Source organism: Propithecus coquereli, unplaced genomic scaffold (genome assembly GCF_000956105.1).
Source record: "Propithecus coquereli isolate 6110/MARCELLA unplaced genomic scaffold, Pcoq_1.0 Scaffold482, whole genome shotgun sequence".
In the NCBI taxonomy this organism is placed as follows: Eukaryota; Metazoa; Chordata; class Mammalia; order Primates; family Indriidae; genus Propithecus; species Propithecus coquereli.
This window is the reverse complement of record NW_012150641.1, coordinates 2,463,937-2,488,723: the sequence shown is the minus strand read 5'-3', so window position 1 is coordinate 2,488,723 and position 24,787 is coordinate 2,463,937. Positions and strand designations below refer to the sequence as shown.

Below are 24,787 nucleotides of genomic sequence, written 5' to 3'. Positions count from 1 at the left end.
GGGATTTCCAGGAGGAGTGATGCTGACATTCAATTGTAAATAATAAAATAAGAGCAGCTAATCATAGAGGGACTGTGTCCAAGGCATTGTTCTAAGTGTTTAAACACGTTAACTCATTTAGCATGTGCAGTAGCTTGGATTATTTTCTCTATTATTCATTCCCTCTCTCTGTATGTGGCCTCATAGTACACACTACAGTGGGCAGAAAAAGGAGTCAAAAAACAGCAGAGAAGCAGGCTGCAGTATGGACTGATCTGGGGAGTAGGTATGAAACAAACTCTCTTTTCTAGGCAACAGTAACCATGAAAATGTGTGTGGAAAAGACCAGGTCCTGCTATCATGGAGGAGGAGAATTTGAGCCATTTTCTTTGGATATTACAGAAGAGGGTGACTCCAGAAAACTGGAAGAACTGGAGGCTGGCAAATGACAGACACCCAGGTGTGAGCACAGAGGATGCAGGAGTGGGTGGGAAGCTGTGGCCTCAAGGCCACATGTGGCCCCTCCACCGAATCCAAATTTTACAGAACAAATCCTTTTAATAAAGGGATTTGTTCTGTGAAGTTTGTGCAGTCAAAAGGCCATACTCAAGGATCCAGAAGGCCACATGTGGCCCCAGGACAGCAAGTTCCCCACCCCTGGTAGAAGATAAGAGGGGAATGGCACCCAGTAAGGATCAGACACTTCTGGGAGGTCTAGAGGCTGGGATGTGGGTCTAGAACCCCCTGTCACTTATCCCTTCTAACAAACAGCACACCATTTTTGAGGCCTGGCTCAAGAAAGCAGATTTACCTTGCCCTGGTCTAGCCCCGGCTACCAAACACATCCACTGTGAGCCAAATGCTTAAAATGACTTGGATCAAGAAGATCTAGACCGGAGCCTGTGCACCAGGTTTCATCTGGTTGATTCCTGGATGGGTGATGGAGCCTGAGCCCTGAATCATCCTTCTAATGTTTACAATGTCCCTAACCAGCACTGGCCAGACTGCTGTTCCTGGATTTCCTACCCTGAGACTCATGAAGGACCAGGAAACAGCTTGGGAATAAAAATTACCCTGGAACCTACTAAAGGAGGGGAAGGGGGTGCACTCACCTGGCAACTACAAAGTTCATGGGAATTGCCCATGTATGCTAGGTCCCTAAGTGATTCCACACGGCACCCTAACACCCAGACTGTGTTCCCGGGTCCCTAACATTTGCTGCACCTACTATGGAGGTTGGACAAAATGAAGCTTTCTCTACTCTGCCACAGGCCTCTTTCTAGATGTCGGGCCCACGATATTTGGTGTACTTGGGATCGCAATTCCTGAACATTTTAAATAGTGTTGGAGGCGGGCGGGTAGCAAGCCTTGAGCTGTTATTCTTCCATGTTCTAGGAAAGCTGGGGAACCCATGGTCACTTACTGAAGGACAGGGCTCAAAGGCGATAGCAATCGGGTACTAGAGGACTGCGCCACTCGGGGTCTAGCAGCAAGGCATCCCTGGTAGCCTAGCGCAGCCTTCCAGAAGCTGGCCTTCCCCAAGTCCCAGCCCAGAAAAGTGGAGGCTCTCCTCTCCATTTGAAAGATGGATTCACCCTGCATTTTTCCTAACTCCCCAAAAGACCTTGGGAAGTGTCCTCATCCTTTTTTGCTCCATCCCGGAGGCTCCTATTCCCAGGCCTCCCCCAGAGGTCCAGAAAGTCCCTGCCGCACCCACCCTCTCGGGCTCACCCTGGCCAGGGTCCCTTTATCTTCCCGCAGCTACACTCCGACCTAGAGGCACAGCCGGTCCACACAGCCGGCTCTACCGCTCTGCTCGCAGGTTTGGGCTAGTCTGGGGCGGGGACGTGGGAGCGTCCAAAAGTTGCGAGGAGGGAGGGGCCGAAGACCTATCCTTTAAAGGCTGGAACTGGCCCTGAGGCGCTGGCGGCCCTGGGCGGTCCCAGAAATCGCGCAGGACCTGGCTGCCCTCGCCCAGGCTGCCGGGGGCGGAGGGCACCATGGGCCGCTACCGCATCCGCGTGGCCACCGGCGCCTGGCTCTTCTCCGGGTCGCACAACCGCGTGCAGCTGTGGCTGGTCGGAGCGCGCGGGGAGGCGGAGCTGGAGCTGCAGCTGCGGCCGGTGCGGGGAGAGGTCAGAGCGGGGACTGGGGGAGGGGGTGTTGGCGGGGGCAGGAGGCTGGGGGCGAGGTGACAACGCGGACTGGGACTTCACGGAGTTGCAACGTCGGGGGTGAAAAGAGGGGCGGGACTTTGGGTCCAGGGCTGGATTCAACCCCCTTCTCCCTTCCCCGACTTCCAAGTCCTTCTCCAAATGACCCAGAGGTAAGTCCATGACCAGTGGTCAAACAAGAAGCTCCTCCAAGCACGGGCGCGGCGAGAGTTCAGTCAGTGGGACGCACACAGGTGTGATGCTCAGTCATCAACTCAAGTCACTGCAGCCACGCACTGGGTCTCCGTCCTCCCCCGACATCGGGCATCTGTGACCCACGGGGCAGGTTCTGCGGGGGAGGGAACCAGGCCCTGGTAAACTGAGGCTCCACAAAGGGGCGGCTCTGCCCTCAAAACCGCCTCTCCCAGGTCCCTACTAAGTCCGGCCGGTCCGGCCCCCACAGGAGGAGGAGTTTGATCTTGACGTTCAGGACGACTTGGGACCCCTGCAGTTCGTGAAGTTGCGCAAACACCACTCGCTGGTGGACGACGCCTGGTTCTGCGACCGCGTCACGGTGCAGGGGCCCGGAGCCTGCGCGGAGGCGGCCTTCCCGTGCTACCGCTGGGTGCGGGGTGAGGGCGTCTTGAGCCTGCCCGAGGGCACCGGTGAGCGGGCAGCGTCGGCGGAGGGGGCGCAAGGACTAGGAGCTGCTGGGAGGGGGAGGTTGGTTGGAGGGGACTTAGAGAAAGGATGGGCACGCGGCAGGTTAAGTGTAGGGATCCCAGGGTGTAAGACGGAAAACGGGAAGTTGTCATGAATTCCCAAAGTTTTACACAGAGTAAGTAAGGCTGCGAGTGAGGCTGGAGCCAGAGAATGAGAGATCTGGAAATCCCATCTTCCAAGAAGGTGAGGACAGGGCCTGGGAGTTGCAGTGAGGAAGGAAAACAGAGAAGCAAAGTAAAAGTAGAAAGGAGATCTCTATGGGACTCAGAATGTACCTTACGGCAGGGACGGGGAGGCAGGTGAGGGAAACACACGATATGATGTTGGAGAGCTGGTTTGGTAGGAATAACGCAGAAGACAACTGTGAAGGGCAAGGAGCACTTGGCAGGAGCTGGGGATGAAGGAGGACAGCAAATACTGAATGTTCTACCGTGGGAAACAAGAGGGATGAATAAAACGATGAATGAGGGCAAGGTTGTAAGGATGGAAACATGACTTTGACACAGGTGAGTTTAAATGCAGTTAAGAGCAGGAACAAGTCAATAAAGACAACTTAGTAGGCCCAAGAAAGGTGAAGTCAGGTTAAAAAAGCAAATACAAAATCTTTTGAGGACAGGCGAAGGTGTGGCAGGTGAGGCTTAAGAAATGTGAAATTAAAGCAACATGTAGCATAAGGTAAGGGCATACAGGTGACTAAGATTTTATCACCTTAATTAAGGTGATTTTTTTCCCAACCATAGATATTGATGAAATACGGTCAGGTAGGGGAAGATGAGTTAAGGAACAAGAAAAGGTGGCAACCATAACATTTTTGTCTACAAGCAAAAGATGAGGGCTGAAATAAGTGAAATCAGGAGTGCAAGGTTAGTCAAAATGGGATTAATGTGTTTGGGGATCAAGCACATGAGGCACAGCCAGAGACGAAAGCAGCAGTGCATGCCTGAAAACAAGGAGCATGACTACAAAAAGGGAGAGGACAGGCAGGGATGAGCACAGGACCAGACGCCGCTGGGTGGCCAATCATCTTAATGTCTCCCCAGCCCGCCTGGCAGGAGACAATGCCTTGGATGTGTTCCAGAAGCATCGAGAGAAGGAACTAAAGGAAAGACAACAGATCTACTGGTGACCACCCACCCTTAGGCCTCCCATTTGTCCCACCCCTTCCTAACTCTGCCCTCATCACTAACCTCACCATCCTCCCTGAAGGCTTGTCCCCAACTTCTAGCTGGGCCACCTGGAAAGAAGGGTTACCCCTGACCATAGCTGCAGACTGTGAGGATGACCTACCTCCAAATATGAGATTCCATGAGGAGAAGAGGCGGGACTTTGAATGGACACTGAAGGCAGGGTGAGAAAAAGCTGCGAGCTGGGGCTCAGAGTGGAATAAGGGCCGGGAGATCCAAGAATGCTGGTATATGGTGAGGGGCTGAAGGATCAGCTGATGAGTTCAAACCTCAATACCTGTCCTAGGGCCCTGGAGATGGTCCTCAAACGTGTTTACACCCTCCTGAGCTCCTGGAACCGCCTAGAAGACTTTGATCAGATCTTCTGGGGTCAGAAGAGTACTCTAGCTGGTCAGTGTTCCCCCAGGTCTCTGTAATCCCTTAATAACCCCTTTTGATGACCTGTCCACCACACTCCACAGACCCTCATAACTTCTTGCAAGAAGAGGCCTTCTCATGTCTGATCATCTCAGAGAGGCCTAAAGAATTAAAACGCAGGGTCTGGGCACAGTGTGGGTCATTTGCCTGAATCCCTGAGTAGAGTCTGGAGGAGACGGGGACCCCAGCCATGGTAAACATCCTCCTTCCACCCCCTCCCCACAGAGAAGGTTCACCAGTGCTGGCAGGATGATGAGCTTTTTGGCTACCAGTTCCTCAATGGCGCCAACCCCATGCTGTTGAGACGCTCCACCTCTCTGCCTTCCAGGCTAGTGCTGCCCTTGGGGACAGAGGAACTTCGGGCCCAGTTGGAGAAAGAACTCCAGGTATCTCCCCCTGCCTGGCATTGTTCTCTCCTTAGTAGTGTGGTAAGAAGAACTCGTGACGGAGAAAAACCAAAGATGAGTCAGAGGAAGGGAGGCTGCAGTAATCCACTGTCCCTCGCTGCAAAGTCTTGAGCTGGAAAAATCTAGAAATTATAAAATATGTAGGGGAAAACTATGAGGAGCTCCTAGCATGAAGGGGGAAATAGGATGGATCCCTAGGACCCAGACAGGGGCCAGAGATGTTAGCAGGAACAATGATATTCCCTGGCTGTCAGTGTTCCTGGACCCCAGAGTTCATGGGCAGGCATAAAAGTGAAGAATGTGCCATCAGGTGGGGAGAATCAGGGAAGTTTTCTATAAAAAAGGAGCTGGGTGAGCAGGACGAGCCTATGTGGAATGCATGTGTGTGCTGTATTTGGTGGCAGTGGTAGTTAGGGGAAGCTCTGGAATATCTGGCAGCAGAGGTAAGGGTTGAACAGAGAAGAAAGAGCATTTGCTGGGCTGAAGGGAGCCAGACCATTAGGGGATGACCAGGAAGGGGCCTTGCCATCTTGGCAAAGGGTCACTTTACAATGCCTATGGTGCAAACTGGATTCAGCAGGCCTGGTTCTAAACCCAGATCTGCTACCACATATCCATGCATAGGACATCTACCCTCACTCAGCTGTTCCTTCACTTTAAAATGAGAGGAACTGGACCAGGTGTTCTAGTTCTGCCAATGGGACTCTGGTACTGATGTAAGACAATGGCAACAAGCTAAACTAAATGTCTTCCCTTTGCCCTGGCCCTCTGGGGGTACACTTTGAACTCTAAAAATGGATACATTGCTCCTTTCCCCAGAACGGTTCCCTGTTTGAGGCTGACTTCATCCTGCTGGATGGAATTCCAGCCAACGTGATCCGAGGAGAGCAGCAGTACCTGGCTGCCCCCCTTGTCATGCTGAAGATGGAGCCTAGTGGGAAGCTGCTACCCATGGTCATCCAGGTGAGGTGCCCTGGGCATCCCCTCCCAACACCACACTCTGTCCACCTCAGCCTCTGCTCCCAGGGACCCAGCCTCATGACTCTTGGCTCCCAAACCCCATCTTCACTCAGTGAGACCTGTCCTCATGTCACTGTGTTGCTTGTACCCTGGTCTCCCCTGACTCACCCAACTGGACGTACTTGTTCAAGAGTCATAATGGCCTCTCGGAGTTCTCATCCTGTACACAGTGGTTCTCAAACTGTAGTGTGTATCAGAATCACCTGAAGTGCTTGTTAAAACACTGGGTCCCACAACCAGACTTTCTGATTCAGTATGTCTGGGGTGGGGACTGAGAATCTGCATTTCATATAAGGGCCAGAGTAATGCTGACACTACCAGTTTCAGGACCATACTTAAAGAATCACTATTTAATCTCTCAGTGGCCTCTAACTCTGAACACCCACTATCTCTTGAATATCTTTTCTCTCACTATTCTTAACAGTCAGTTGCTGAGCATGGTCAATAATCTTACATATCTCCTTCACATTCCACCAACACCTGAGCTCTGACCCCCATCACGTTTCTCCAAACAATGGTTAGGACCTCCTCACTGGACCCCCTGCTTCCAACTCTCCTGCATTCAACCCAACCATCACAGCACTACAGCTAGTGAGAGGGAGGGTAGAAGGGGTCTCATTCCTCCTATTAGATTATAACCTCCTGGAAGCCAATAATCTTACTTAGTCATGTGTGTTTCCCCAAGAATGCTGACCATAATGCCCTACGTAGAGTGGGAGTTCAGTAAGTGACTAATTTCTTTTTCTCCCAGATTCAGCCTCCCAACCCTAGCTCCCAAACCCCAACACTGTTCCTGCCCTCAGATCCCCCGCTTGCCTGGCTCCTGGCAAAATCCTGGGTCCGAAATTCAGATTTCCAACTGCACGAGCTCCAGTATCATTTACTGAACACTCATCTGGTGGCTGAGGTCATCGCTGTCGCCACCATGCGGTGCCTCCCAGGACTGCACCCTGTCTTCAAGGTACAAGCTCTACTAAGTCCCATCTCTCAGATCCCAGACAGAGGAACAGCCCAGTATCAGATGATATTGCAGCAGCAAAAAAACCTTTATAGCAATTTGTGAGTGAAAAAGAGGAGAAAAGAAGACTGTATCAATATCTTGAGACTTTTAGTTTTTGACTCATCTAACCATTCTTCAGGACACATTATAAGGGAGCCCTCTGAAATTCTCAGAGCTCTGACAATCTAGCAATGGGCTTGCAGTATAGCTGGGATATTGTTCGTAAAACAAAAGCTTTATGCCTGCCTTAGTAGATTTAGTATTTAGCCAGGAAAACAAATGGTTCCCATAAGAACAAACCAGAGAGCAATATCTGGAACTAGAGTTTGAAATCACAAGAGACAGCCTATAAACAGTATAGTATTGATGAAGAATGTTCTACCCCAACTGAGGAGTCAGCTAAGTAGAAACAGATCAAAAGGCAAGGAGAGCAGCCCAGCAGGCTACTCATATCTGCCTGAGAGTGAGGTGGACAAAGATGTACATTACATGGTGGTGACAAGAATGAAAAGGAAAAAATTAAAGACTTGGTGAAGGGAGGAAGCAGTAGCTGCAGTGTGCCTGGGTGCAAGATGGGAGAGAGAAAAGTCAGAAGTCTAAACTTCTGCAACACCTAGAAGCCCACAGGGTGGGTGTATTGTACTGACCTAGACATACTGTAATTCTATAAAATCTTGAGTTCAGTATCTATTACTAGGCAGAAGGTGGCAAAATAAAACTTGTGCTTGCTTAAATATGTTCTCAAAATCTTGATGACACTTTACATATAGGGAAGGAACATGGCCGAGAGGGCACAAAAATGATACAAGCTTGTGAACCAGAGTAATGGTCAGAAACCGTAAAGTCAGCAGAAGCCCATTTGGGGGCAAAAATGAGGTATTCATTTTTAGGTACATGGAGTTTGAAGTGCTGGCAAGGTACGCAATTGAGTACTTGATAAAGAGAACAATTGAATTGTTTCAGCTGGGGGCCTCCACCCAGAGCCCCACCACCACCTCCAGGCCTGACCAATATAGCTGTGACCCTTTGGAATTGCCCCTTTGGTAACATAGACAAGATGGAGACCAGTCTGATTAATAGACTCTTGGATTTTAGTTCTTTCACAATGCCTCCTGCATCACGATCTTCTGCTCTGCTTGAATAGCTGAAGCCTCTTCACACATACAATCCCCCTCACTAGTGCAGCCCCCTCCCTGTCTCTACTCACCACAGCAACTTCACCCCATCAAACAGCTGAGTTGTTATCAGACACACAGGAGGGTTAAGCCTGCAAATGTCGTAACAGCTACCTCTGCGGGCTCTGGATGTGGACTGCTGGGGTCTGAATCCTGAATCCCGGCCTCAGTACTTACCGGATGTCATCATCTTTAAGTGAGGATAGCAGGATCTCCATCGTGGGGTTGTTAAAGGATAATACGATATATAATAGTGTGACACATGCTAAATGCTACAAAAAACATTAGTTCTTGCATTCATTGTTGTTATTAGGAGTTGTCCTTATGCATCTTCCCTCCTCATGTGGACTTTGGGCTTACTATGACATGCAGCATCTTTCATGAATTTTCTGGATTTCAGGCTAATGTGAGCTGCTTTGATATCTTAACACCAAAAGTATCACTTGGGTCATTCCCTGTGTCCAGCATCAACAATTCAGATAAATACAAAAATTGCATGAAACCTGCATATTAGCTATGTGGAAAGTAAGACAAATAGTCTAAGATTAAAAGAAATGCATGTGAGGATCAGGTGGCCTTTTTCAATAGCTAAGGAAAAGCAGGAGGGGGGGTCTGACAGTGCCTAATTGGGCGTAGGGGCAGATTTGACAATAGCCTCTCTGCTGCTTAAGCAGGTAGCTCAATATAGCTCCTCTAATTCTAACTGAAAGTACCCTCCCTAAAAAAACCTGACAGTGAAACTAAACGATGGAGGTGCAGCTTTCATAATGAGAGGCTAATTTAAGCTATGAGGATATGAATGATAGAGGAAATATAGAAGAAAATCAAAAGGAGCTGATTCTTAAGACACCTACACTCAAAGTGAAAATAATAGAACCATAATAGCCACTATTTGAGGACTTTTGTGGGTATTAAATACCCTTCATACATCACTCACATAAGCATCACCAGAGCCCCTAAGATAAGAGATCCTATTATTGCCCCCTGTTGACAGATGAGGAGATTGCAGATTAGAGGGTCATGAACTTGGCCAAGTACCAAAGTGAGTGGTAAAGTTTAGGTTGAAATTCCAGTCAGTGTGGCTCCAGAGACCAACTCACAAGGGAGCTGGAGAACATGAGAGTAAGTGATCAGAGAAGAAGGGGACCAGCCTGTCAAGGCAGCAGCAGGGCGGAAAGCATCAAGAGGAGAGAAGACACCATATGCTGGGTGTCTGGCCCTACAAGGAAAGAACCCAAGCATGGCCTCGATTAACCTCCCCTCCAATCTCCTCTACCCCAGCTCCTGATCCCCCATATCCGCTACACCATGGAAATTAATACCAGGGCACGGACCCAACTCATCTCAGATGGAGGAATATTTGATAAGGTGAGGAGGGAATGGAGTGTGGAGCCCCCTTAATCTTCCAGCTCTCTATGATCTTCTGCCACCTTCAAGATCCCAGGCCAACCTATGTGAATGTCCTGACCCTTAGACCCATGAGCCCTGTCCCTTTTATAGCCATGGCCTTAACCTAACCTCTGATCCCTTTTCTAGTAAGCTGCGGTCCTCCAGCCCTGCTTCTATCCCTCAAGACCTGTCAACTCTCTTGTCCCAGGCAGTGAGCACAGGTGGAGGGGGCCATGTGCAGCTGCTCCGTCGGGCAATGGCTCAGCTGACCTACTGCTCCCTCTGTCCTCCTGACGACCTGGCTGACCGGGGCCTGCTGGGAATCCCAAGTGCTCACTATGCCCACGATGCTTCACGGCTCTGGGAGATCACTGCCCGGTGGGTGAGAGGGAGCTGAGAAGTGGAGGGGTGTGGAGAGAGGGGCTCTGGCCTGAGGTCAGCATGGGGCAAAAGCACAGTGAAAACGAGGAGGTGCCACTAGGAGGAGCCGAGAGCTCAACCCTGGGGAGAGAGGAGGAAGGGTGAGGAGAGAGTGAGCGGGCTCTGAAAGGGAAGAGACTGGGATGGGGCAGAGAATGTAGGTGAGGAGAGCTGCAGTGGGGAGACTGGGGGTCTGGCAGATCAGGATGTTGCTAGGAAGCATGGCCAGCAACGCTGTGTAGGGAATTCCTAGAATTACCCTCGTCTCCTTCTGTTAGACACTGGTGTGTTTAAAGCACAGGGGATGTCCCCAAAGGCAAGTGTTCTGAGGTCCCTCCCAAGACACGGTAGAAGCAGCTGGGCAGATGCCACGGAGAGAGGAGCAGAGGTCAGAGGCTGGAGGCTTCTACTCTCAGAGAGCTCAGCTCCCTTCTCCTCTGGGCAGGTACGTGGAAGGGATCATCCACCTCTTCTACCAAAGGGATGACGTCGTGAGGGCGGACCCTGAGCTGCAGGCCTGGTGTCAGGAGATCACAGAGGTGGGGCTGTGCCAGGCCCAGGACAGAGGTAAGGTCCATCCCAGAGATAGGAGCTCCTGGGAGACTCTGCCAGAGCTCCTTCCCAGCCCCACCCCTCTCAGGCCAGGACTCCAACCCCTCATCACACACCCCTCCCTCCACATGGGAAAGCATCTGAACCCCATTCACACCTCCTGAGACTCAGGACAATTCTAGACACCCAAGGATTGTCCTCCTCAGAGACCCTGGTCATCAACCCCTATACCCACCCCTAGTCACAGATGCCCCTAACCTGCCACATCATGGGGCCCAGCCAAGCCAGAACTATAGCCAGGGAGGGTTTCTGCCCAGTGTCTGTTTCTCTTCATAAGGATCTAAATGGGAAGATTTTTCCCACTGAAGCCTATGATGACCCACCTGTGTTCCCTCCCTTTCCTGCCTGCTACTGTCCAGCACACACAAAGGGTCCAGGCATACTGCACGCTCGCCACAGTGCAAGGTCATTTTAGATGCAAACTCAATACTAAACATGCTTTGGCTCAAACCCAAATTCAGGTCCCTGATCCTTGGGGCTCAGGTTTCTTTAGCCAATCCAGCCCTCCCTCCTTACCTCCCCCACCTTCTAGACAGATGTAGCCTCTACCTTTAGTCACTCCTCACCGCCCACATTTTAACCTCTGGGGAAGAAGCAGCCTTTCTTGAGCCCTTCCTAGGTTCATCCTCCTCTAACACAGGCCTACTTGGACTGTTCTGAATCATTCTCCAGTCCCTCCCCCTCCCGCTTCAGACCAACACCTCTGCCTTTGTGGGATCACTACTAACATTGACTGGGGATCCATTACGGCCAATCCTGGGAAAGCAGCAAACACTTGCACCCTGGAGGGAGCCTCTCCCTGGGGAATCTGTGGGTGCACCACCCCTACCCTTCCAGGACCAAACTTTATACTTCTCAGTACTGTCCCTTAGGCTCCACATGTCCCAAAAGACATGTCCCTAAAGACATGTCCCTTCTTTCTCTCCCTAGCCAGTATCTATGTTTTGAAATTAAATAGTCACGTAGTTTGGGTTGCTATAACAAAGTACCATAGAATGCATGGCTTATAAACAACAGAAATTTATTTCTCACAGTTCTGGAGGCTGGAAGTCCAAGATCAGGGTGCCAGCAGGTCAGGGTTCTAGTGAGGGCTCTCTTCCAGGTTGCAGACAGCCAACTTCTTCTCCTTGTATCATCACATGGCAGAAAGAGAGCAGACTAGCTCTCTGGCCTCTTCTCATAATGCACTAATCCCATCTATGAAGGCTCCACCCTCATGATCTAATCACCTCCCAGAGGCTCTACCTCCTAATACCAACATTTTGGGGGTTAGATTTCAACACAAGAATTTTGGGGGGGGGCCGGGCACGGTGGCTCACACCTGTAATCCTAGCACTCTGGGAGGCCAAGGCGGGCGGATTGTTTGAGCTCAGGAGTTTGAGACCAGCCTGAGCAAGAGCGAGACCCCGTCTCTACTAGAAATAGAAAGAAATTAATCGGACAACTAAAAATACATAGAAAAAATTAGCCGGGCATGGTAGTGCATGCCTGTAGTCCCAGCTACTCGGGAGGCTGAGGCAGGAGGATCGCTTGAGCCCAGGAGTTTGAGGTTGCTGTGAGCTAGGCTGACGCCACGGCACTCACTCTAGCCCAGGCAACACAGTGAGACTCTGTCTAAAAAAAAAAAAAAAAAAAAAGAATTCTGGGGGGACACATATTCAGTTCATAACACAAATTAACTTTAACCTCCACGAAGTGCCTCTCATTCTTCCCTCCACCTTATTCTCCCTCAGTTCGCATAGCTTACCTTTGCCTTATTTTTCCAACAGACTTTTTAGAGAAAGTACGCTAAAATTAAAAACAGCATGGAATTAGTAGTCAGGAACCTGAGTTCAAGGTCAGCCTCTGCCTTTTCCCAACTATGCTATCCTGACAAGCAGTTCAATATCTTTGGTCTTTGATTTTGTTAATCTATAAAATGGGAGTACTTATATTTGTTCCACTTAACAAATAGGGTTATTGAGACTCTGAGCCCCCAAATCCATTGTAAAATGAGTAGCCTGAAGATAACCCTTGTGGGAAGCTCCTCTTTGCTGTGACACAGAAATCCATAACTTCTCTTATTCCTCATATAACACAGAGATTTATAATTGCCTGTCTGAGAATAGGGGGAAGCATCCCTAAATTATTAACTACTTTTTGAGGCAGAGGCTATTTGATCACTCAGAACTTTTCAGCCCCGAAGCCTTCCATAACAACTAATTGAGCACTTATTGCATACCAGCTGATTTTGATACATTATCTCATTTATAATGTAGGTATCATCTACATTTTACAGATGAAAAAACTGAGGTTCAGAGAGGTTAATTAGCTTAAGTTAACCAAGCTGTAGTGACTGAGCAGGATTGAAACCCATGTCTGATGCAAATATATCTAAATAAATGAACACTTATCAATTCTAAAATATGGACATCCAAGATATCAGCCTTTATTTCTCTCCTCATATGCTACAGCCTCTAAATCCTGTTCCTTTCCCACCTAGGTTTCCCTGTCTCCTTCCAGTCCCAGGCTCAACTCTGCCATTTCCTTACCATGTGTGTCTTCACATGCACTGCCCAGCATGGGGCCATCAACCAGGGCCAGGTATGGACAGCTGAAAGCCCAGGTTCCTGAGGGCAAGTGTCTGGACCTTGGCAGAACTGAGGGAGAGATGGGAGTTGAAACCTTAAGTACCAGGGTCCTAGGGTTGCAGTTTCTTCCCCTAGCTGGACTGGTATGCCTGGGTCCCTAATGCCCCATGCACAATGCGGATGCCCCCACCCACCACCAAGGAAGATGTGACAATGGCCACAGTGATGGGGTCACTACCCAATGTCCGGCAGGCCTGTCTTCAAATGACCATCACATGGCACCTGGGTCGCCGCCAGCCAGACATGGTAAGAGGGGATTCTAGGGAAAGGGAAATAACAGTTGGAAAGGAAACATCAGAGTGAGGTGCTGGGCTTTAGGTGCTTCTGTCTTCAGACTAGAAACTGACTGAGCCTTTGTTCTGTCTCAGGTACCTCTGGGGCATCACAAAGAAAAATATTTTTCAGGCCCCAAGGCCAAAGCTGTGCTAAAGCAATTCCAAACAGATTTGGAAAACCTGGAAAAAGAGATTAAAGCCCGGAATGAGCAACTTGACCTGCCTTATGAATACCTGAAGCCCAGCCGCATAGAGAACAGTATCACTATCTGAGCCCTAAGGTGCCCCCACCTGGAAGACTTCACATCAGCTTTAGGACTGACATTTCCATCTTGGATTTCATGCTTTCCTAAGTCTCTCTGCTAAGGCTCTATTTCCTCCCCCATCAGTATCCCACTAGCCTAGGAGGCAGTAAACTTTTTCTGCAAAGGTCAGATAATATTAATATTTTAGGCTTCACAGGCCACAGTCTCTGTCACAACTACTCACCTGTCCCGTGGTAGCATGAAGGCAGCCATAGGCAACATGTAAACAAATGAGTGCAACTGTGTTCCAATAAAGTTTTATCTATAGACACTGAGATATGAGCTTCACATGTCACAAAATGTTCTTTTAGTTTATTCAACCATTTAAAAATGAAAAAGTGCTCTGAGGGACATGCACAGGCTACAGGCTGAATTTGGCCTTCTAGCCTGAGGCCCTGCCCCTACTTCCAAAACATCCAAGATCATGAGTGGGGGAGGGAGATTTCAGCTAATTCTCTGTTCCCACGAACTAAACTTCATGCTTGGTGGCCAAGTTAGAAATTTCTGACTCTTTTCCTTAGTAATTTTCCCTCTACCTATTCACACATGTACCCCAAAAGTCCCTGAATAAGAATGGTGTTTCTAGGGCAGAATAAAAACCTTTGCCCCAAAATGGCTTTCTTCTCCAGACAGTCGCAAACAAAAAAGATATGAAATTCATGTTTCAAGGCCACTTTCCCAGCCCCTTTAATACTCTGGGATTTCTACATGTTTCCCAGGTTCCAAATTCTCTTTCATAACCCTTTAAGAACAATTTGCATAAAGTAAGTGGAAAAAATACCCCAAAGTTATTCTAGCCAACGACCATGAGTCCTTGTTTGGTTCTGGGGTCTCAGGGTCAAAATGATTCCTCTCAATTATGCTGAGGTCACTGTTCTCACTAAAATGGGTACAACTTGCTCCGTGCAAAATTGTGTTCTTCAAACATCCTTATTTCCCCAAATAATTATTACAAATCTGCCTCTCACCAGTGAAGTATGAGAACTTTTTTTGGGAGGGGATGATCTATTCATATTTTTAAATTTTGTATCCCACCTTATTCAAAGGACTTATATAATCAGTTTTCTCGGTTTGCAGCAGGGAAGCAAAGTGACATTTTGGTGAACTTATTCCTTTCTCCGGTATATTTAACAGAACTATTCGCTTTCACAACTGGCTCATCGAGTCAGCTTTCCCTGGACTTTTCCTAACTTCATATTGTTCCTGGATTTGGCATCTACAATTATACAGTATTCCAATACACGTGATGATAAAATGTTACTTAAGTATTTACAAAGCCAAGGAACCCTCCGCAGTTTTAAAGCGTTCTAGTCGCAGCAGCATGCTTGGCCTCGGGAAGGAGCTCCTACCTCGTTTCTACTGTGTCAGAACATCTGTTTTAAAAGGAAAGAGTAAGTAGAGAACAGACAGAAGCGCGCTCTCTATGTATAAACTTTTGTCTCACTTACCATTTCCCCATCACAGGATACCACCCGAGACTAAGTATCTGAGGGGGAAACCAGATGGTTCCAATCCTTTCTGTGATCCTAAGAGCCCCACTTCCAAGTTATCAGGGGCTCCGCAAGAGTTACATACTTTTCCCCCAGGCCTGGTTACAGCGAGTTCCTCGTCACGTGACTTGCCAAACTTGGTCACGTGATACACCAGCTCCTTCCATTTCAACTTGGAGTCGGGGGAAAAACCAAGAAACTGGAGGCCCTCTTCCAATACTCACGCCCCGGCTACATAAATCGATAAGGGCTTTCGAACAGCTCCTTGGATTCAAGACACTGCCTTCTCCGCAAAAGTCTCGAGAGGACTCCGAGGTGCCTGGCGCTCCCCGCCGCCGCCCCGCCCCCACCCCCGGCATGATGGTTGGGGCCGGAGACCACTCCCTCTCCGCAGCCCTCCGAACGCATCCAGGGCTTCTTCTCACCGCCTTTCCACCCGGCTCACCCCTAGACGATCTCCGGACTCCCTTCTACATGGCGTCGCTCCTGTGCTGTGGGCCGAAGCTGGCCGCCTGCGGCATAGTGCTCAGCGCCTGGGGAGTGATCATGTTGGTGAGGGGCCCCCCCCGGCGAGAATCGGAGAGGACCTGAGGGGCTCCGGGGTTAGAGGGTTGGAAGGCTAGGAAACGCCGGGCCTTAGAAGGCAGCAGGCAGGCTGGAGCTGGTTGATCTGCTGGCCGCTGGAGAACAAGACAGAACTGAGATTGAAAAATGGGAACTGGAGCGGGGTGGGGGGGTGAAGTCTGGAATGGGAGGAGCTGAGGCTGGTAAGTTTGGAAACCCCTGAAGGTAAGAAAAAGAAGAGCTGGGTTTCTGAGAGATGCTTGAGTTGAATGGAGGACATGGGGAGAAAGGGAGTGCTTGTCACCTAAATGGATGGCTGGGCCTTGTTTGTCCAGGAATTTATCCTACCCCCACTTCAAGAAGAAATAGTATGAAGAAGTGCCGGTTGTTCCTCACCTCTTCCGCACTGTCCCGTGATAATGACGCCTCTGGAGGGAAGATAACTTGGGTTTCTGGGAAAGACGGGTTGCTCACTATTCTTGCCATTGCCCGAGCCATTCTCAATGTCACCACGTCAATCCCTATTCCAGGTGGCCGAGACCGAATCCAGCAACAACCACCCCTAATCCTACCTTGTTCTGGTTAATCCCAGGCCCAGGTGTTGTGGCAACATTAGAAATGGGAGGAGTTTAGAGCGTGACCAGGAGGTCAGGTGCCTGAGTTCAACAACCTAGCCATTCCCATTTTTCAGATAATGCTCGGAATATTTTTCAACGTCCATTCCGCTGTATTAATTGAGGATGTTCCCTTCACGGAGAAAGATTTTGAGTAAGTTGTCAGGTGGGGGAGGCGGGGCTGGGGGCAGACTTGTGTCCGGGAGGCTGGGTGCTTGGGGCACCGAGGTTAGGGAACTGACAGAGGAGAACTGCTTTCTTCACGATGTAGTTAGTAGCAGTCTTGGGAACCAGACTCCTGGGAACCAGTCTTGGGAACTCGGCAGCCATCCTAAACCTACCACTTTAGGTGTGGCCTCTTTAGGTATTTTACTTCTCTGTACCTCAGTCCACCTCTGCGAAATGGATATTATAGTAGAACTCATCATATAGGGTAGTCAAGAAGATTGAATAATACACCTAAAAACGACTAGAACGGTGTGTATGGCACAAGGTCAGAGCTAAACATTGGCTGCTATTAATGTCTGACACTTCTCTGTCTAATCCCCACCTCCAGGAACGGCCCCCAGAACATATACAACCTTTACGAGCAAGTCAGCTACAACTGTTTCATCGCCGCGGGCCTTTACCTCCTCCTTGGAGGCTTCTCTTTCTGCCAAGTTCGGCTCAATAAGCGAAAGGAATACATGGTGCGCTAGAGCACGGTCCCATTTCCCCTCTCCAGCCCCCTCTTCTATTTAAAGACTCCTTCCACCCCCTCACCTGGGCCGCGTCCCACCCATTCTAGCGCCCTCTGAGGGACTGGGTTTTCCTGGCGAGAGACTGAATCCCTTGTTCCCCCTCGGGCCCAGTGGAGGGGGCTGGGGCTGGCCATTCACTGTCTCTCCAGTTCCCTCGCTTTGTCTTGTACCACAATAAAGAGAATCTGCTCTCGTAAGCTTGGTCTGTGCTTGGGTGAGGGGGCGAGCACGGGGCTGCGGCTGGAGGGCTACCTCAACGGGAGTCCAAACCCCTGGACGGAAGTGCAGTGAAGCCGGCCGGAAGTGAGGCGGCGGCTTCCACCTCTCCTTCCCTTGGAGCGCCAAGGCGGTCTACAACCGCGATTGATGAGGCGGGGAGCGGCCGGGCTTGAGCCAATCAGCTGCGGGGAAGGAGGGACTTCCTGGGCGGGGGGCCGGAGCTTTTCAGTCGCCGGGCTCTCCGTGGTCCCGGCTCGCGTGGTGGTGGTGGTGGCGGCAGCGGCGGCGTCTCCGTCTCCGTGAGGAGGCGCGCGGGGCCATGACGTCAGCGTCCACAAAGGTTCGACCTCCCTCGCGGACAGCGCTCCCTGGCGGCCACGGGAGGGCGGGTCCCCCCACTTGGCTCTGGACTCTTCCGCCCGGGGTGGGGGACGGGCGGGAGCCGAGCCTGGGGTGGGGCTAGGGGCTCCGGGCGGGACGGCGCTGGGGGTGTGCGCCTGCCCCCCGTAACGCTGCCCCGCCCCCAGGTCGGAGAGATCTTCTCCGCGGCAGGCGCAGCCTTCACCAAGCTCGGGGAGCTGACGATGCAGCTGCATCCTGTGGCCGACTCTTCCCCTGCTGGGTACGTGAGCCCGGACGGGGACGTGGACACTGAGAGCGAAAGCGTCGACTCAGTTACAGACACGGACCCTCTCTAAGACAGGGACAGATGTAGTTTCTCTTTGTGCCTGGCACAGCGCAGAGTAGGTGTTAATAAATGATTGTTGAATGAAGGAATGAATGACATAAAAATACATACTGAGGCCCATAACCTGGACTCATAGTTCACAGTTGTACTGCTGCGAACCGGCAAACCACAAACCACCACCACTACAACTCGGCCCGGCTCATACGGAATTCCCGCGGACTGTGTGAAGTGTTGAGGGGTTCTGTTTGTCAGGCCCCTACTTGTTGAATCGTGTGCTGTTTACAGCAGCAACTTCACGTTGATGGAGGAGAGGGGTGTTCTCAAATAGAGGATGCTGTGATTTCATATGGTTGGGGATCCTCAGGGTTCCCGCAGGGCCTGAAGAGCTTTTTTTTAAGGAGGATCTCTTTATGCATCCGTGGAAGGGGCCCCAGAGATTGGGAGGAGGAGGCTGGTAGGCTGTGGAAGGCATTGCCTGCGGGCTGGCTCCACACCCCTCCTCCTCCCATTTTTGCTATCCCCCCTCTCCCCTTCCGACAGTGCGAAGTGGACGGAGACGGAGATAGAGATGCTGAGGGCTGCTGTGAAGCGATTTGGGGACGATCTTAATCACATCAGCTGTGTCATCAAGGAACGGACAGTGTGAGGGAGGGTGGCTGGCAGAGAAAGGGGGGTGGGCAGCTTTCTTCCTCCTTACCCATTGTTGTCTTCCTCAGAACTCCTTTCCAACTCATCTTTCTTACTTTGTTGCTAGTTTTGTTAGAATCCCTTGAGAACTGAAAGAGTAGAATTGTCACAACTGGTCAGGAGTTCCTAAAATGCTGAGGTAATCAGGACCTTACAAGAATTTGATTTTTGGTTGCCTGAGATACTCAATTATTGTATTTGATGATGGGAGTTCCCTTATTACTTATATAGATCTTTCGAGACCTTACTGCAGTATTCCTGGGGATATTGTGATTCAGAACTAGTTGATCAGGATCTACTAATCAGTCCCAATCTACCTGTAAATCACCGAGCCCTACCTGGTGGCCTGCAACATCCATATATCTTTCTGAGAAGAGAATTAGAGGACAGGCCTTTCCTACTGCTCAGTTCAAGGGACTCCACTCTTCACACTCCATCCACCGTGAGTGACTGCAGAGCTTCAGGAAAATGAGAACCCCAGTGGGTTGGGGCCCTGACCTGGATTCGTAGGAAGGGGCTCCCAGAATTCCTTCAGAGTTACCCCTTCCCATCCCCTCCCTTCTTCCCTCAGCTTCTCTCATGACTAATTCCTAACCTGCTCTCTCTTCTCTTCAGGGCTCAGATAAAGGCCACTGTGAAACGCAAGGTATATGAAGACTCTGGCATCCCCCTTCCAGCTGAGTCACCCAAGAAAGGGCCCAAGAAGGTGGCATCTGGTGTCTTGTCACCTCCTCCAGCTGCCCCTCCACCCAGCAGCTCCAGTGTCCCTGAGGCCGCGGGTCCCCCCATAAAGAAACAGAAGGCTGGTGAGGGCTGTGGAGTTGCTGCCTAAGGCTTAAAGGTCCCATCAGAGGTTCAGTGAGAGAATTGGGCCTGGGTCAAATAAGGACAAATCTCTCTTCCTGTCCCTGTGGAGGTTCCCAGAGAGGGGCAGAGGGGTGGGGGGAGATGAAGCTTTGGGAAGCTGGGGGTGGGGGCAGTCAGGGGAACCTAGAATCTAGCTTATGCCCTCCTCCCAGATGTGACACTCAGTGCTCTCAACGACTCTGACGCCAACAGTGACCTGGTGGATATTGAAGGGCTGGGAGAAACTCCTCCAGCCAAGAAACTCAACTTCGACCAGGGTAGGAGTCCTCCTCCTCCTACACCAGGATTGCCTGGGACTCTGAGCAAGGCCTCCCAGCCAAAGGGGTTGGGGAGGAAGCGCTCACCTTGATGGTAGGGGAGGGTCTCAGCAGGAGTCCCTTCCCTATACAGGGGCTTTGGAAGAGAAGGTGCTCTCATACACAGTGCAGGAGATTGGGTTAGTAAGCAGCAGAGTGCTTTGGGGAGGCGGGTGTTGTCTTGGAAGCATGCTTGGGGCTCCCTCCATCTCGGCCCATTTTACTTCCTGTTCCAGACAGCCTGACCCTGGATTCTGGCCTTCTCATGACCTCTGCTGATCCTCCTCTACTCTCCTGCTGAGCCTGCCACCTCTGACCTCTTTCACTGTTCACCCTGGACCTGTGGATTGCCTGGGACTCTGAGCAAGGCCTGCACAAGAGAGGGCCAAAAAGCTGCTGGGGCTGTCCACTTTGCTGTTCCTGTATAAGCGTCTGCCCCCAACCCCTTTGCCCTTCATCTGATGGACATTTTTATACAGAAAACAATAAAGATTTCCCTCTCAGCTTGGTGCTGTCTGCTAAACATTATTAAGAGGAGAGGGCTGTTCCCTCTTCTCTCCTCAGCCCTCAGTAGCTCTCGCCACCCTGCCTGGAGCAGCACAGCCAATATTGGCAGATTCACTTCCCGGTGCCAATATTTCTGTGCTGCTAGAGCCAGGGGAGCTGGGTGTGGGCAACAAAGACTCCACTTTGCTCTCTGGTGGTAGAACTTACTCCCAAAGTCTGTGGCCGACAGTATTCCTGAGACTACCCTGAGGATTTTAGAGGGCTTGTTTCCAGGGCTTTCACACCCCACCCCCTTCTTCCCCACTTGAAAGAAGTTTGTCACAAGGCCCCAGGTGTTTTTTGTTTTGCTTCTCCAGGATGGCCTCCCAGGGCCAAGCCTCAGCGGTGCCTCCCCCACCCTCGCTCTAACACCACAGTGTGGTTTGGACGTGGCCACAGTGCCGTACAAACCACAGTGTGCTGCTGGGGCGGGAGCAGGACTGGGCTGGGTTGAGAGGAAGACAGCACAAGACAGTGGTGGGAAGATCCCACCACCACCACCAAGAGCAGGGAGATAGAGAAGGCTTACAAGGCAAACATGGCCCCCAAATCAGTTGGGGAAAACCAGGAACCTCAGTCCTGGAGCAGCAACTGGAAGGGGATGAGCTCACAGTGTAATAAGATTGGACCATCTTCCCTCTGTAGGAACTCAGCTCAGGAGATCCCTAGGGTGGGGTCAGGCAGAAGAAATAGGGAGTGACTGTAGGGGACCAACAAACTGCCTCCCGACTCAGCAAGGGCAGAGACCCAAGGCTTCCTGTGTCCGTTCCTCCCCTCCCTGGGTCAGAACCCAAGAGAAAAGCAAGGAGAGACAGAGGGCCAAGGACAGCAGGGTTGGGAGTTGGCAGTCCAGAGGTGGTGGGGCCGGAACACGGTTGGGAGAGGGGGGCCGGAAGTCGCCCTGGGCCCTGGGCCTGCCACAAGATGGAGGCCAAAGGCAGGAAATGGAGGCCAGGGAGAAAGGGGAGCAGCAGGGCCCAGGAAGAGGGCCATCTGGACCTGGGGGCCAGTACTCAACCCCCAGTGCTGTTCCCACTGCCCACAGGCCCTCAGGACCCAAGCCCCACCCTCACAACAACCTCCATCAGCCCATCACCAGGCCCAGCCAGGCGGGCCCACCCCAGAGAGCCACGTTTAAGCTGAGACAAATATGCCTCTCCCCACCCCCCACCCTAGGCCTTCACTCAGCCTTTTTCTACTGTCCAGGACTTGATGTTTAAACAGCACCCCCCAGAAAGCAAAATCCAAGGGCCAAAATCCCTTCTGCAAATCAAAATAATACCCTCTAACACCCAAAAGTTATCCTCCTATATCCAATCCCACCTTTTACCGCTCCCCCTTCCGACACACCCCCCAAAACTCTTAGCAATCAAAATGATCTAAGGTGGTGTATATAAGCAGTCATTTTAGGCCCCCAAGGATGCCAGACCCCTTCCTCCGAGACCCCTATCTGTCCTACACCAAACCCTGCCAAGGCCTCCTGCTCCTCACTTCACCCTCCTTAGCCCCCAGAACAGCTGCCCCCAGCTCCCACCCTCGGCAGAGCCTTTGTGGGGGTGAAAGAGAAATCAAACACTATCCTAACGGCTGGGGATGTTGGGGGCTCTCTGGTCTCAGTCTTTGGTTTCCATCTGGGGGGCTGTAGTTTAGGGGTATAAGAGAAAGCCTCTCCAGTCATCCCCCCAATTCCAAGACTGACAAAGCCCAACCCCACCCCAGCACGCACCTCCAAACCTCCCCCCAAACCGCCACGTCTCTCCTGAAAACAGGGGACACTTTCCTCCCCACTTACCTCAGCTACTCTCCCCTGAGATCCTGGTCCCCTATTTTGAAAGGAGCAAAATATGGGGTGCATCCCTCACATTTGGGGTGCAGGAGAAAGGAGCTGCCCCAGTCGCATCGCTGGCCTCCTTCCTCTCGGCTGGCTCAGGGACTGGGGAGTGCCCTGGGGAGGAGGGACCCCCACAAGAGAGCTCAGGAGGGGGTTCCTCCACTCCCAGTCAGAATTGGGGACACCCCCCCAAAACCCGTCCCAGCCCATCCGTCTCCAACTCGGCGGGAGAGGCAGCTGCAATGCCCCAGTCAGATTCCCCCAACACTACATTCCTCACCCCATCTAGAGGGGTCCCAGGGTCCCCAAAAAATCCCAAAAAAATCTAGGGTGTTGGGAGGACGGTCCTGGACTAGCTCCCCAAATTTGGGGTCCTCAGATACCCCCGTTTTTTCAGGAAAATTCCGTCTTTTGCCTGCCTCCCGCCAGCCCTGCTCTGTCCGGATGCCAATTTTGGAAGTCACTCCCTCCTTCCTCCTCCCCGTCTCTCCAGGCCCCCCCGCTCGGGGGCTAGGGTCCAGGACACCTGGCTTCCAGACAGGGGGGCACTCCTCAGAGGGCTAGGGGCCAGGAGGTCAAGCTCATTGCCCCTGTCTTAAGGAAGCAGGAAAGCCCGATCCTCCCTTCCCCTCCCCCCCGGCTGGTCTCGGTGGTGGTTTAGGAAAGCCTGGAGGATTGGAATCTGCCATTGCTGTTGCACAGGCAGTTTTTTTTCCTTGGGTTGGGGGGGTGGGCGGTGGGAGGGAGAGAGGGGAGGAGAGCCGAAGAGAGCAGGGACCCAGGCGTGAAGAGCTGGCCTGGCTTACCCTCTAGCCCCTGCTGCCGTTGGGAACCCCTCCCCCCTCATCTCACCCACACTCCCAGTCCTCTGCTTTCTGTTTGGGGCTCTTGTCCTAGAAAATCAGGGTACAGGGATCACCTCCTTGTACCCCACTGCCACCCCTCCTTGCCACACAGTTCCAGCATCACTGCCCTGGTCAGGGGTGTCCACTTTGCCAAGAGACACCCCATTTTCCTCCTTCCCCCAAACTGAGCTGTGCTCCCTTAAGAAATTGGGGTTCAGAGTCTGAAACTGCCTTTTCTCCCTCAGATCTATCCAAGCCACATAGTAATAAGAGGAGATACCACCCCTTCCAGGTTTCTCCCTTTAAGTCCTGGGCTTATTTGGGGGTTCACTGAAGAAAGAAATTCCTAGAATCTGGGGTGAGAGGGAGATATAAGCAAAAGACATCCCAAACCAGAATTGTGCTCTAAATTAAGTGAAGTTCCAAATCATTCTCACCTTATGATCCATCCCTCAGCTTCACCAAAAGTACCCAAAGAGTGACAAAACACCCCCAAAATAAGGACACCCCAAAATTTTAGTCTCCTACCCTGGGGGCCTTCACCTTGTTTTTTCCCCTGGAAAAAACTACTTGGCTAGCCATGCATACACAGGAATATCCTCTCATCAAAGTGAGTTTCCACAAGATTCAAATATAAAACTTTGCTTCTGCCTCCTGGGACCCCCCCCCCCATCACAGAAAGCTGTCAAGCTTGCTCCCGGCTTCCTACTATGTTCCACCTCAAACTAATTTAAAACTCCAAACTGAATTTCATGTTCCCCAAAATCTAATCTGAGCCTTGAAACTTATAGGGTACCCCAAAACAGACTGCACCCCAAAACCAGCATGAGTACTTTGGCTCTCCTGATAGTCCAAGATGACAGAGATGAGCACAATCTCCAAATTGTGGGCATCAGAACCTCCAGAACTAATGTAGCTTCAAAATCAGCCCTGTGCCTCACCAAAGGCCCTCAAGGCTGAATGCAGCCCCCAATGCCCCTAACAATGGAATCAACCCCATAATAAATCCCATAATAAACAGGCACCTGGCAACTGACCAGCTAACACTCCATCCTGATACCAAAGGGAAATCCTAGTCTAGTTCCTACCTCCAAACTGGGCAGAGACCAAAGTAACCGTCATATCTCAAAGCCACTTCACCACCTTGAATACTGACTGGGTCGTCTCCAATTCCCAGTTTCTCAGCTGCTCTTGCATGGACTCAAATAAAGAGATGCAGGGAGGGCTCAGGCCTGCATATCCAGCTCCGTGGACAATGGTCAGTCATTCCTGGTCCACTGTATACTCTCCTGGGCCCAAATCCTAGGAACTCCTGCTTTGCAGCTGGAGTCAGCTCCAGCCCCCCTTCTCCAGATGAGCTTTGCCTCCCCCCAAAGTCTCCCCAAACAAAATATGAGGGTGTGACCCACGCCTATCTCTCAGATTGGGAACTTAAAATTAGTGTTGTCAGGCCTTTCCTGACACCTCCTCTGTTTTCCTTGCTGTTTACTCCACCCAATTTTCACATTCATGTTCAGTAAAAATTCACCTCCAAAGACATCTGGATAGTAGTTTCTACCTTGATTAGAAAAGAAAACCCTGTGCTCCCAGGCTCAGGCCCCGCTTCTTGTCCCACCCACTCCCCTCGCTCCCAAAGCCGGTGGACTTCTCACCTCAGATAGGAACCCCAGCCTGAGGGGAATGTCCCCTCGGTCCCCTCCGCCCAACCCTA

The 24,787-nt window shown here is 51.2% G+C and overlaps 2 protein-coding genes and 1 long non-coding RNA gene across 6 annotated transcripts; 2 read left to right on the top strand and 1 right to left on the bottom strand.

Annotated features, from left to right (window-relative positions):
- The first annotated feature begins 1,926 nt into the window (after window positions 1-1,926).
- ALOX12 (arachidonate 12-lipoxygenase) lies at window positions 1,927-13,964 on the top strand. The gene is made up of 14 exons (XM_012655725.1): window positions 1,927-2,114; window positions 2,596-2,797; window positions 3,896-3,977; window positions 4,081-4,203; window positions 4,326-4,429; window positions 4,682-4,842; window positions 5,683-5,826; window positions 6,635-6,844; window positions 9,340-9,426; window positions 9,656-9,825; window positions 10,313-10,434; window positions 12,962-13,062; window positions 13,185-13,355; window positions 13,478-13,964. Exons 1-14 carry the CDS (start codon window positions 1,980-1,982, stop codon window positions 13,655-13,657), a joined length of 1,992 nt encoding a protein of 663 aa, XP_012511179.1. The 5' UTR covers window positions 1,927-1,979; the 3' UTR covers window positions 13,658-13,964.
- Window positions 13,965-17,485: 3,521 nt separating this feature from the next.
- LOC105819470 (chromosome unknown open reading frame, human C17orf49) lies at window positions 17,486-20,361 on the top strand. 4 transcript variants are annotated; one of them, XM_012655720.1, is made up of 6 exons: window positions 17,486-17,656; window positions 17,844-17,938; window positions 18,545-18,646; window positions 19,307-19,497; window positions 19,711-19,815; window positions 20,091-20,361. In XM_012655720.1, the coding sequence occupies exons 1-6, from the start codon at window positions 17,636-17,638 to the stop codon at window positions 20,153-20,155; spliced, it is 579 nt and encodes a 192-aa protein (XP_012511174.1). In that variant the 5' UTR covers window positions 17,486-17,635; the 3' UTR covers window positions 20,156-20,361. The 4 variants fall into 4 exon arrangements, with proteins under 4 accessions (XP_012511174.1, XP_012511176.1, XP_012511175.1 ...); XM_012655722.1 differs by lacking the exon at window positions 19,711-19,815 and having other exon boundaries at window positions 17,487-17,656; window positions 20,091-20,357; XM_012655721.1 differs by lacking the exon at window positions 18,545-18,646 and having other exon boundaries at window positions 17,488-17,656.
- LOC105819471 lies at window positions 18,589-22,470 on the bottom strand. The gene is made up of 3 exons (XR_001137963.1): window positions 22,193-22,470; window positions 19,903-20,224; window positions 18,589-18,780 (listed from the first exon to the last, which is right to left on the bottom strand). It is a non-coding gene; the product is annotated as an uncharacterized LOC105819471 (long non-coding RNA).
- Between the last annotated feature and the right edge of the window lie 2,317 nt (window positions 22,471-24,787).

Bases quoted from the DNA above. Each gene is read 5' to 3' on its own strand.
- LOC105819470 (XM_012655720.1), top strand. From the start codon at position 17,636: ATGACGTCAGCGTCCACAAAG. The intron at 17,939-18,544 runs GTACGTGAGCCC...CCCTTCCGACAG, and splicing joins GCCGACTCTTCCCCTGCTGG to TGCGAAGTGGACGGAGACGG. The intron at 19,498-19,710 runs GTGAGGGCTGTG...CCCTCCTCCCAG, and splicing joins CATAAAGAAACAGAAGGCTG to ATGTGACACTCAGTGCTCTC.
- ALOX12 (XM_012655725.1), top strand. From the start codon at position 1,980: ATGGGCCGCTACCGCATCCGCGTGGCCACCGGCGCCTGGCTCTTCTCC. The intron at 2,115-2,595 runs GTCAGAGCGGGG...CGGCCCCCACAG, and splicing joins TGCGGCCGGTGCGGGGAGAG to GAGGAGGAGTTTGATCTTGA. The intron at 9,826-10,312 runs GTGGGTGAGAGG...TCCTCTGGGCAG, and splicing joins CTCTGGGAGATCACTGCCCG to GTACGTGGAAGGGATCATCC.